This window comes from Papilio machaon, chromosome Z (assembly GCF_912999745.1).
Source record: "Papilio machaon chromosome Z, ilPapMach1.1, whole genome shotgun sequence".
Classification (NCBI taxonomy): Eukaryota; Metazoa; Arthropoda; class Insecta; order Lepidoptera; family Papilionidae; genus Papilio; species Papilio machaon.
In genome coordinates, this window is record NC_060016.1 from 7,840,601 (window position 1) to 7,853,655 (window position 13,055).

Sequence of the window (13,055 nt, forward strand, 5' to 3'; positions counted from 1 at the left end):
TATGTTTTTACATTTTCAATTTATTGATATTCATTCGCGGCCGGACAATTTATTTGTACCGATAATACTTCAATGACTTCTGTTTATTTTTTATCGTCCGGCTACCGATGTGTTTATGAAAGGGCGAGCCCCGGGATCGTATATTTGCTCGAGGCTAATTATTTCTTGATCGATTCTAAACACTCGTCGGATTTCAATTTCCATTCATCGATCTTTGCGTTGAACGTTAACGATAAAAAAGAAACGATAACGGAAAGAACACGGACATAAATGAATTTCTTATTGTTTCCTCTGTCCTCTCGATTGTGACTTACTTTTTGTTCGTTTTGGTATCCAAATGCTGTATTAATGTGAAGTTTGGAGGCATTGACTCCGGTTATAGGGCGTTGTTGGCGCAACTAACTGACGACAGCGGGCTGGGGCAGTTTTTCAAGAGCCGGTGAGATAAGTGCATTTGCTTGTCGCAACACGTCGAGGCGCGGCGATCGCCTCCAGCCCGCCTCAATGGCCGCTCGTTCTTTATTTATATACGCCCTTCTGTAATTAACGATAGTAAAAAGAAATACATATATGACTGATTTATTCTATACGATCTTTTTAGGGTTCTAAACTTGTTTTGAATTGTCTGAACAATTTATTCAAGAATTCAAAATCGAAAATCTAAAGTTATAACTTCATATAACCTTTAAAGAGTATAATAAATACATATTGAGAATATGCATTTAACATTCTGTTCAGTCCTGACTGTTTTACTTCTTTTAAAAAGCAAGAAAGTCAGGAGAACAAAAGTATAAGAAGAAAAAAAAGGGATCCATGTCTGAGTATCGACATTTACTTAGACACGAATAAGCGAAAGTAATAGAGCAAGCCATTATTTGTTAACAATCGTTTAATATATTCATTCTAATCTTAATTAGTTCTTTTCAACCGAATATGATTGAGAAAAACTATTTTTTGAATATTTATCATCTCTTTATGAATTTATTAAAAATAACATAGAAATATATAAACATATAAACACTATGTTACCGTTACCCTGTAGCATGTATTTTTATTTAATCCGTTTTTTCTTTTTCTTTTCTTTTTTATGTACTTAAAAAATTGCGCGGATTTCATAAATAAAGTCAAAATCGTATAAAATAATGAATACTTCTCTTTTAAAAAAAGTATAATAATGAAATTAAAATAAGTAACACTGCTTGAAAGCTATTTTCCCCGTGCGCCGCATAAATCTTGCAGCGGTTTACCGGACTGCTAAACGCTTCATTGCTTTTCAACTGTTCCATTTATTTCATTTCTAAGAGCTACTCTGAAAGTCATTAAAATATTCGAATTAGTGTAATTCATTTCCGTTTCAATTCTAATTCTTATTAAATCTTAATATATATATTTCTTGTGTGCGTGTGTATGTGACTGAACTCCTCCTAAACGACTGGACCAATTTTGATGAAATTTTTTGTGTGTGTTCGTGGAGATTCGAGAATGGTTTAGATTTACAGTTTTTTTTTTTTTTTTTTTTAATTCCGCGCGGACGGAGTCGCGACCGACAGCTAGTACCTATATACATTAACTTTACAGTTCTTCTACTTTCATTGTTTATGTTGTCTAAGTTGAAATGCATAATTACTTCAAAACACCTGCAAGCTTAAGACTTGTATTAATAAATCGAAAAGACGACATTTAAACAACATTTACATTTGCTTTTAAAATATTCATTAAAGTTTGTAAAACACGCTATCCATTTATAAAACGGTAAATATGGTAGCGACGGGAAAAATAAAGGATTACAATCAAACGAATTGAAATTTGTAATATAAGATACATTGTCTGCGGAAATAAGTGTAAATGTGAAAAATATATTTCACTACTCTTTTGAATATTATCTTTTTATAAATTCATAAAGTCAATGTTTGTCGCCTATTAGTACATTCCTAAATAACTGGACAGATTTTGAATAAACATTCGTAGTATGCTCTGGGTGTGCCAAAGGTGCATAAAAAAGTTTTTCGTTTTTAATTTTAAATGAAAATTGTTGCTTATGCTGTGACATTATTTAAAATTTTCATAATTTAGGCTTTTGACTATTATTTTGACTTTAACATTGCATAGCACGCCGGGTTCAGCCAGACTTATGAAAAAAAGTAGCCTGGACGTAAATTAAGCCCGAGTGAAACTATAATGCGAACGCAAACAAATAGAATTGCGAAGGAACGAAACGAAAATTGAACGAAGCGTTGATAAAATAAGAGAATTTAGGAGCAGAGCGTGAGGAATGAGACATCGACGCAAGAGTGCAGAGGCGTTGGAGCAGCTGACACATGTCATCGCGCAATTTATTAGCCGCTCCGAAATAACAGAGTCAGTGAACGTTCAAACAAAATGAAGAGACAACGCTCTATTAACGACACATTCACGGGGTGAGCCGCTAACAGGCCCGCAATTAAATTCACAATGTTAGAGACAATCCTCAACTTGTTTCCGATACGTTAATTATCGATGTATCGTGACCATTGTTGTAGTAGTATTTTATGACTAAAAGACTTTATAATCGATTTATAATAGCGTAAGTTTTTTTTATATACCATTATAATTTTTTATACGACATGTCACAGTTTGACTTTTTGATGTATGGAAAAGTTTCGGATGTCGTAGTCGCACAGAAGATGGTATAGACGAGCCTCGTGTTCCCGGTACGTTCTAATGCAGTAGTTTAACCGCTTAATATCTGTCGACGAATGTTTGCGTCACCGCGCCTGCAATGCTTTCGATAATAAATTGCCTCTTATTTTAGAAATCCTCATTCACCACACTTATAGCCATGGCATCGTATCACTTACACGGCCAACACACATCTCTCGTAATGACACCCGATGACTAATTGTGCTACGTTGACTGTGTTGCAAGATTGTGATTAATTATACGTTTCTTTTTGTCTGGCGAATCTTAAGCGTGGTGCTTTAATTTTTTTGTAATAATTAATTTAATCCTTCTTATTATAATTTGTAACAGTAAAGCATGTTTGGTTTATATCGGTTGTTTGATGTTTTTATTATTAATTTATTAGTTTATTAGTTTTTATTAATATTGCAATTTCCTTATTTAAAATCTTAAGAGATCTCATACTCCTATGTGATATGAAGCTGTCGTTATTGTTGTCCGTTGTCCTCCTATCCGCTGGACAAACAATACGATGGCAATTCATTTGGTATAGGATTAGCATATGCTATAATATATATAATATTCTAGCATATGCTAATCTATATATATAATAGAATATATATGATAGAATATGCTAGAATATTCTAGTTAGATATCTAGGGATATCTATGTTAGATATCCCTAGGGTTAACATTAAACTGTTGATTATTTTAAGTAAAAGTAATAAATAACCTTAATAATCAAATTTTGCTCTTAATAGGCTCTTAATACAAATTCAAAACATGTCGTCGATATGTTTTATAATTTAAACATTTTGATGATATAATTTAACTCCTCGGCGTTTACTGTAAATTGTTTTGTATTAAAATTAAAAATAAATGCAGACGGTTGGTATCGGAACGACCTAATCGCTAAAATCCAATACAGTATTCAAACATATTCACAAAACGGGTGAATTATCGACGGCGGAGGCGGTCGCGTCATTAGCTATCCTCATTGTACACGCATGGCCATATCGCTGGAGTATTAAGGTTATTATCAAAGGCAAAATTGGCCGCGACCGCTGAGGAAGCTACCCAGCGAGACCTATTAGCTGTATTACATATTTCATACGATCCCCGATCGTCCGACGATTATGGGTGTATTAAAGCGCAGTCGGATCGTCTCCCGACCATGGGAATATGCGCAGCCGACGCTTCGCTCAACATTTTTTTTACAGTTTATCTTGTGATTCGGCGATCGAGGTACATAAGCGTCGAGTATGCTATGGGAATGTAGGCGAGATTGATTGGCTGCCGGCATTTTTGCTAAACTCGGGCATAGAGCTAGGAATTGTTGAACCCTACATTATTGATGCCGTGTATTCAATAGTATAGTGATACGAGTCAATGTTCTTTTGCTTCACAAATATGTATATAGTTGCCTTTTCTTTTGTTACAGGATCCTTTCACGGTAAGAACAGAAATTGATTTTGATATTCACCGCCATAAGAATCTGCACGAAATAAGGAACCACCCGATTGAGATTGGTATTACAAACACAGATGACTATTGCTTGATGTATCTATGAAGTTTATAACTATATTATAACGATACAGACAAAATGTAGATATTTGTCTACGGCAAGTATTTACATTTAGAGTTCCTTGAGAGACATTTCTTCTTTGGTATCGGGGGGAAATCACAATCAGAAATTACACGCTCGTCGTGGAGTTTTCAAAAAAATAGCACCCTACATGTAACTAACTACACGTATTAATATTTATTAATCAGAATGTTTTCTTTTCCGGTTTTATTATGTTTGGCGCCATGCATCAACTGCCGTATGTCAGGGCGTAAGTATCACTTCATATAGTTACATTTTATGTTACACGAAATAATAGGAAATTACTCAATTACATATCACCAATATATCACAGTCGGTGTTAGCTCATATGCATAATTACACACACATACAAGATGACAAGACGATAATTAGTCGTGCCGAAGACACATCGTTCCGCGGACCCTAATTGACGTACATGCAAACGCAATCAATATGACGTGGTAGCGGATGTCGGCCGAACACCGGGACATGCCTTGTGCTCGCTCGGTACAGTTGTTGCCTGCCCTCAAACAATCCGGGTTCACATTTACACGATCCAAAGTGATGTTAAATAATAGATATTGCATCATACGCACACAAGCATATTTGTCACATTTTGACAGTGACAATTGTGAATTCATCTGGAAGTCGCCATCTTACTATGACTAAATAATTATATCTGAGTATGATCTACTTAAAATCCCTATTAGTAAACTTGACGAACAGGTAGTAATGTAGACGCAATATACATTTATTTTCTATGTACCCCTATAAGTGTTGGATTATGTGTTGATGTTCGTATGCGCAACAATTTATCAAAACTTTATACAAAAAAATAAAACACTACGGTACTCGGGCGTTAACTGAAGTCACTCACATTAGTACTATTAGATTCGCTTTGGCATCAGTGGGTAAAATGAATGAACACTTTGTGAGGAATCCCAGTCCGCTTACAGAAAACACAAAATTGCTTTTTAACGCATAATATAAAGTGACCTATAACAATTTACACGTCGGCGTGGACGGAAGCTGGTGTAATTTTATTGACACTAAAAAAACTGGTAGCCGAAATTTTTGTGAATTTAGTGTATACTATATCGATGTTAATAATGCAACCGTTGGACATTATGGATTTATATTGTCATCCGAAGGCGAGTGCTATAACATTGATTAGCGTTGTTCTACTACTATTAACATCTATGTTGCTTCGTGATGGTGGCCAACACTCTAATTCGATGTAGTGAAAAATCCAAAAAAAAAAACACGTTTTTAAGAACAATTTTTTTCAATGTAGTTAATCTTTTCTTGTTATAAATGAAAGCACACTGTCCATATTTTCTGTCTAAGCAAAACAAACTCATAAACTACTACTACAAACGGAATTTCGCGGAAATATGCAATGAGAGTTTCATAAGAAATTAATGTAGCATTATTTACTTTGTGATCACTCTGTAACTCTCTTTACATACTGTAAATATTCTCAATATGTTTTATATCGCGCTAAATAATAGAACCTCCTTTTAACTGTAATTTTACAACGTTAAAAGCGAGTACAAACTTTAGCAAAGTCAAGTAAGACGCGGCAACACCCACTTGTAGGCGTTACCCTCATGTTTTAAATTAGTATCAAATGTTAGAGTCAAAGGAGAGGAGATTTATATCAGGCAAATTATAAAGCTTTGCTTTGTGCACGAACCGCGTAATCCTGTTTTAAATTTATTAGCTTAGCGGGCGATAAATTAGTAAATTCGGCGGTTGGGTGACCCGGAAACGTTGCTCGAGTTAGACTTTCGTTACAGAACACATCCGAAGGATTCTGTCCGGACTCCACAAAGATTGTTTTCGTACAACTTACGACATTTTTAACCCACGACATCGAGATATGCTGTTTCTAGTTAAAAATACACGACTTTAGACATCAGTTCAGGTAATCTCTTAAGATCAGTAAATGTGAACCACAGGAGCCATTGTTTCCGGAGGATCTTTTTTCTTTTAGTCGGTTTGGTATTTGATCTTTGGTTTTTATATTTGTACCTAAGTTTCTTTTTTACCGCTAAATATTTTTTTATAGGAAAACGGCTCCTACTTTACAATCTTTTCTTTAACCATATCGTTACAAAAAATATGAAAAACAGTGCAATCTGATAACAATACATTATTTTGTTTGTCGACATCAGTACACGATGTTTTGGTTAGGGACCGTTTAATATCGATGTTTCTCGTTTGTCTGTCAATATCCACTAATCAATCAATGTTTTCTTTTTCATGTATGCGACGCAATCACCTGTGCAGTATGTAAGTATGTCTTAACTATGTTTTATTAAATAGCTCTGCACACATAACGCGACACCCACACGAGCGATTGTCATGGCGAAGAAACGACAGACGTCGTTCTTTAGATCACTGCCACACGGTATAACGCAGCAGCGTTAGGACGTAACCGTCGAATAGAATTCTACGAGTCGCGATATTTATGTGAAATAATATAACGCCGAAGGTTTTATGTAGCTTCATAAAATGTCATCTCGAGCGAAGAAAACTTTACAACCTCTCAATGTCGCGTAGGAGGTTTGAAATGTTTAATGAGATCTACGAATATTTTTTAATGTTATTTTTGATGATGCAATACGTAAAACAATTCCATTGTTATTTCTAAAATGACGTATATGTAATGGCTTCGTATTATCCAAATGTCTATAAGGCAATAAAAAAGTGTTTGCCTAATTTCCAAACATCATAACTCCCGTACGCTATATCTATAAAAGGTAAAAACGTTTAGAGATTGAGCTTAAATTCGTAGGTTAGATTTTCCTAGATTAATTCGAACGTGCAAGTTATCTAGTTATAATTTAGCTAGGATATTGGACACAGAATACTCTCCCCCATCGATACATGGACCGAAAATGCCTCTACCAATACCGACAACCGCGGTGAACTAAGGACACTACTACATCACGCCGGATAGCGTTAACGGTTGCGGTTTGAGGTAGCGAAAACTTAACTATAAAATTTACTTCAAATTAGTATTAATTTGAATTTGTTTGTATTCATACTATATAACAAAATAGGTAGATATATATGATGCGGATGGCGGTAACTCGTTTGATGCGGTAGGGTGATGGCCTTCTCGGATTAATCTAAGAAACCAAATAAGGCATTTGTGATACAATGAAACGACCCTCGTTTTATCTTGATCTGGTTTTCCATATTTTACTTCACGCACTATTTTAGAGATCTTGGTAATGCTTTGTCTCAATCTTTGCGTGCTCCTTCCCGCTCCCGCTTCCGTCGCTAATGTGTCACTCGTATTGATACGTGGAAAATCGTAGCAGCAGCCAGCACTCGCTCGAAATTAACAGCGCTTCCCTCGGCGCCAATATTTCTCTGTGCGACGCCGAACCTAGGACCGCCCGCCACTAACTACCCCACTGAATCAGCTACGATCACGCCTACACCTTGTCCATACTCCGATTGGTAGGTAACTCGTACCCTCAAATATCAAATGTTTACGTCGCAGAACAGGTAGAGCGATCCAATTTCGTATTTAAGAAAATATATGTATGTCTACAGGATACCCAAATTGATACATCTAACGATTAATTAGTATTATATGTTTTAGTATAAAATGGATATTACATGATACTAAATTTGTAGTGTAAGAATAATTGAACAGAAACAACATTCCCTATTTACATAGAGTATAAACTCAACACCTTAATAAAGTTGTGTTAAAAAGTTTAACTTGATTCCGGTCCCGAAATTTTATGCTGCACTTACAACAGCGATTTAAAAATTAAAATGACGGCTGATGATGGTTGGCTAATTCCTGTAACTATGCTAATAGCAGCCAACTTCACCAAAATATAATCTTTAATCTGGATGCAAATCATCCTAATACGTTCCGATTATAAAGAGCTATAATTTGGACATTATATTGTCCATCAAAATGTTTTACATATAAAAATAAAAGCCTGGCAATCAAGTAATTTGTTCCTCGACCTACTAAACTCATTTCGTGATAGAATCGTGTTTTGAATTAAGATTTAGAATATTTCGCTCCTTTTTTTACGGTTCTAAAAATTAGAACGAAGGTCATTTAACAACTAACGAAAAGTAAAATGTATTAAAGAACTTTCAGGTTGTTGAAAATCAATTATCGAATTTCTTATTCACTTTTAAGAAATAGTTTAACTAAAACGTTTACACAAATAAGACTCTTACTAATACAACGCTACTAATTGCTAGTAGAAATTTCACATGGTATTTGTTTTATTTTCCAGACTGCAATGCACTGGGCCTGCAAGCGAGGTGATGAAAATTTAGTAAAACTGCTAGCCGGTGTCGCTCGTCAAGTCATCAATGAACGTTCCGTGAGTATATTACCATGTTTATATTAACATTTTCAAACTATTATATTTTTTACAAACCAATTATTTAGATCTGTCAGATCTCAGATTGGGTAAATGGTTTATACAAAAACGATCTAAATTTGCTTTTACGTCATACATTTTATAGAGTGCCATCGAGAGTTCCACGATTTAATTTTTTCTCCCTTTCCTATGAACATCAAGGCGTACTGGGACACCTATCTTTTTATTTTGAACGTTCCTCGAATCCATATGAAGCGCTTTGTTTCGATTTTCATTATGCACACAGCAAGGGAATGGAATAATTTGCGTCAGTGGACGTCTATCCATTCAATTTTAACGCTCAGAAAAAATACTTTTACAAGCCTTGTGAACTTTACTATTGAAAACTGAATATGCATTATTAAAAGATATACAATGTTATAAATTGTATTTAAAAATAATGCGGATTTTTAACTTAATCTAAAGTGGTTCGAGATTATTTTCTTTTTAATTCCAATTGTATTATGGAACGTTTAATCCTTTCGTAATCGTAATATCGAAAGCAGTTAAATCGAATGTACCGACTACTAGACGCACTAATTAGGTGTTTACATTTAGAGGGTCGTAACTGGGCACTTCTCCCCAGTTTTACCTAGAAGTTTTAATGTCCAATCAAGTTTAGTTGCTCGAGGCTATTTTGCCTGTTTTACGCGGCTGTTAAAGTTTCATTGCACTCTTTTTCATGTGGCGTTCGGCGGCGACATCGGCGGATGCAGAATGGGGTAAGTTTATTTTATAGCCCCGCTACTTGTAGAGTCTAGAGACGACCGTCTGTTAAATTAACCACTTAGATTTTTTTTATGTACAACTCAAAAAGTTTTACAGCTTGACCCAATATGATTTTAAATGTTATATTGATAAATAGAAGTGTCTAAAAGATACATACATTAAACATCTGTTTTTCATCTAACAATTTTATATACAGTGTCATTTTACTTCAGTAGGAGCATAATATATTTCTTGCAAGTTATATTGTGCTTTGATTTCTAAAGCAAACTTTCACTTAGTTTCAATACATCTGTCGCATTGTAATATTCGGCGGGAGTTATCCAAGTGTGTGTAATATCTATCTGGAATATTATTCGATATAAATATTTGAAACGAGGTCGCAAACGTTATGAAGGTGGCAGATGCGAAGTTCTATGATGCAAGTTATCCAAGAATAATGCTAGGTTTTTTTTCTTTTTTTTTTCTTAAGTAGTCTAAGTAAGTCTCTTTGTCTTAAGTAGGCTAAGATATTATTATAATTTAAAATAGACAAACAAATTTTCAATTAAATTTTTTAGTTCTTTGAGGCCTATTTAGGCTATACTAAAATGTTTTGTTAAAATATGTTTTCTCTAGAAATTTCTTGTATATTTTCTGTATATGTAAGGCCTAAATTTATGTATAGCCTAGGTTTCTCGGGTTTGGCTCATCCACAATACACAAGGCAGGACGGCCTCCAACTCTGAAATATTTTATGCACGTGTGAGATAGGATCGCCGTCCGTAAACATGTGGGATGTGATACTTCGACTCGTATGCAGTCTGTTTTTTTTTTATTTGTGCTGCGAATTTATTGGAAACTAGAGATGAACATTTATGTTGTATCTTGGTATATATTGCTTACAAAGATTTTAAATTCGGATGGATGGATTATTTATAAATGAAGTTTTACAATTAATAATTAATAAATCGAAAAGGTCCCATTCCCTTAATTTATATTATATGCGATTGTTAATACATAAATAAATCAAAGTAGCAATAAATCATCTTCAGAATAACATATGTTCTTCTTTTTCTTCTTTCAGGGATACACTCCTCTCCATATCGCAATTCAGTTCCGCAACGAAAACGTTTACAATCTTCTGGTAGATGTTTACGGTGAGTTTTACCGTAGAATTCCACTGCTGTGTCACTAATACAAGTTGTAATCTCTGTTTTGTAAAATAGAAGGGAACATAATATGTATCAATACAAGTTTCTCGTCAGAAGAAATCTACGTTTACAGTTTATTGTTGTTTTAATAGATAACATTTTAACTTATACTGTTTCTTCTCCGCCTTATCTTTTGAAATATATTTCTAAAATTATCTTTTAAAGTAAGATACAATTTTTCTGCAAAGCAAAAGTTTGCATTTTCTTTATTTCTGTCTCCTTAAGTTAAAATTATAATAAACTAGCTGTCGCCCTCGGAATTAAAAAAAATCTTAATAAGTAGTACGTGTTCTTCCAGACTATATACAACTGTGCCAAATTTCATCAAGATCCGTCGATCCGTTCCGGAGATAACTAACTGCAGCTCATCGTACAAGGAAAGATCACAGGAAAGCGAAGTGTAGGTGAAAGTCGAACATCCTGGCTTAAAAACCTACGCCAGTGGTTCGGAAAGAGTACCCGTTCGCCCTTCAGAGCCGCGGTGACAAGGGTACAAGTTGCCTTAATGATCGCCGACCTTCGAAAGAAGATGGCACTATAAGAAGAAGATGAAGAAGGAGATAACTTTAAACAAACATCCATCCATCTATAAATTCGCATTTATAATATTAGTATAAGTATTGTGATTAAATCAGTAAATGATGAGTAACAACGTTACTTTACAGATGCCGATCCAAATGTAAGGGACTGGTCTGGTAGGAAACCTAGGCAGTATTTAGTTCGTATGGACACTTCTCTTTCGCCTGGCTCTTATCGAAGTAAGTTGGTGTTTACTGATTTCCAATGTAATAGAATCGGTCTACGTCAATTATTTAATGACTAAAGTTTTTTGCACATTGCCTAAATCAAAAAGAACTCTGCCTAGATTTGCTTTGTTTGACGAAAACGAATTAAATATAAATCATCAACGCTTCGTTTATCTCATATCTAGAGTTTAAATGACATAAAACACTGTGATAAAAGAATGTTCTCATCGAAGCGAGCAAAGTATTTCTTGGCTACGTTGAAGTGATCATTAATAGCGAATCTCTGAGATCTTAAAATTGTATTTCAGAAAAAGAAGGATTTTTACGTATTGGATCTCTGAATGTACGAGTAAAGAAGACAACAGAGGCATTCAGTAATTTCCTTGGTGTTGGAGCGACGCGGTCTTCTGCATATGTTCCTAAATCAATAAGAGAAAGAGATTTGGACCGACGTTCTGATGATGGTGAACAACTACACAAAACTTGGGGCTCAGCTGACAATATACCGGTAATATTTTATAATAATGTCTCAAACTGACAGAGAAATTAAGAAGCAAAAGGTTATAGTGACAAGGATATAGTAGAACATCGGTACAGGTACTTAGAAGATGATGGATGAGGAATATATGGATTGTGTAAAAGTTTGTATAATCAAATAGGGAGTGACAAATGAAAAGACGAACTTGATGTCCCTTTCCAATAAGAAAACCCTATGCGTCTTTCCTCCAAATCCACCTCCACTCCTTCTTCATAAGAAAAAAATGGAAAGTGAAAGAGTCATCATCATCATACGTCCCCGCTGAGGGGCTCGGAACCTACCCCAAATTAGGGGTGACTAGGCCATAGTCAACTTAGGCCCAGTGCGGGTTGACTTCACATATATCATTGAATTTCTTCTCAGATATGTACATCATCACGATGTTTTCCTTCACCGTAAGAACGTCGGATAAATGTACATATGTTAATCGAAACTAGAAAAACACATTGGTACATAACGGTATTCGAACCCATGATCTGCAGATTGCAAGTCATGTACTTAATCCTTGAGTCACCGACGCTGGAAAGTGAAAGAAATCCAAAAAAAAAAAAAGAGAGGACAGGCCTAAAATTAGGCTTCCGGAACTCTCATCAATCTATACGCGAAATGATTTCTAAGTACTGGTTAAGCTAATTCGTGCAATAGATTTTGTTGATATTTTCCAGTTATATTTGTTACAGAAGAATGATAAGCAAATGCCACCACCGATGAGTAACAAGGTACGTCGGAGAGGAGCAAGTGGCCGTCGTAACGTAGGCTCTCACAGCAGGAGCACACCTTCAACTCCTGATCAGGTACATTTTAATTACCAGCTTTCCGTACTGATTGGTATACTGATCTCTATATGAGCCGTTTATTTTGAAAGTGACCTAACTCCGTTTTTCAATTTTTTGCCGGTGACCATGTTTACATGTACAACTTCATGTTATTTATCAGTGAAGCACTTCAGATTGCTTATATTCAGAGAAAATACGATACATTTTTTACACATAAGTTTTCCGAATTAATTGAATAACTGAGCCGTGTAGTTTGAAAGTGGCCCAACTCCATTTATAGTTACATCAAGTTATTGTTTCATGCATCTTAAAACATATTAAAAAATTAAGAAGTGAAAAACACATCATAGCTTACAGTGACATGTGCACCGGCCAAAAAAGAAACATTAAAGTAGCTTTAATGTGGTTGAAAATTGACCAAGCTT

General features: G+C 34.9%; 1 protein-coding gene across 1 annotated transcript in view; it reads left to right on the forward strand.

Annotated features, from left to right (window-relative positions):
- The window catches only part of LOC106717085 (ankyrin repeat domain-containing protein SOWAHC), a 41,992-nt gene that overhangs the window by 26,230 nt on the left and 2,707 nt on the right, over positions 1–13,055 (forward strand). The window contains exons 4-12 of the mRNA XM_045685999.1: positions 4,099–4,110; positions 4,490–4,492; positions 6,535–6,537; positions 8,523–8,612; positions 9,368–9,373; positions 10,444–10,516; positions 11,236–11,328; positions 11,625–11,824; positions 12,535–12,648. Coding sequence (XP_045541955.1) covers positions 4,099–4,110; positions 4,490–4,492; positions 6,535–6,537; positions 8,523–8,612; positions 9,368–9,373; positions 10,444–10,516; positions 11,236–11,328; positions 11,625–11,824; positions 12,535–12,648 — 594 coding nt within the window. The remainder of the gene's footprint in view (positions 1–4,098; positions 4,111–4,489; positions 4,493–6,534; positions 6,538–8,522; positions 8,613–9,367; positions 9,374–10,443; positions 10,517–11,235; positions 11,329–11,624; positions 11,825–12,534; positions 12,649–13,055) is intronic.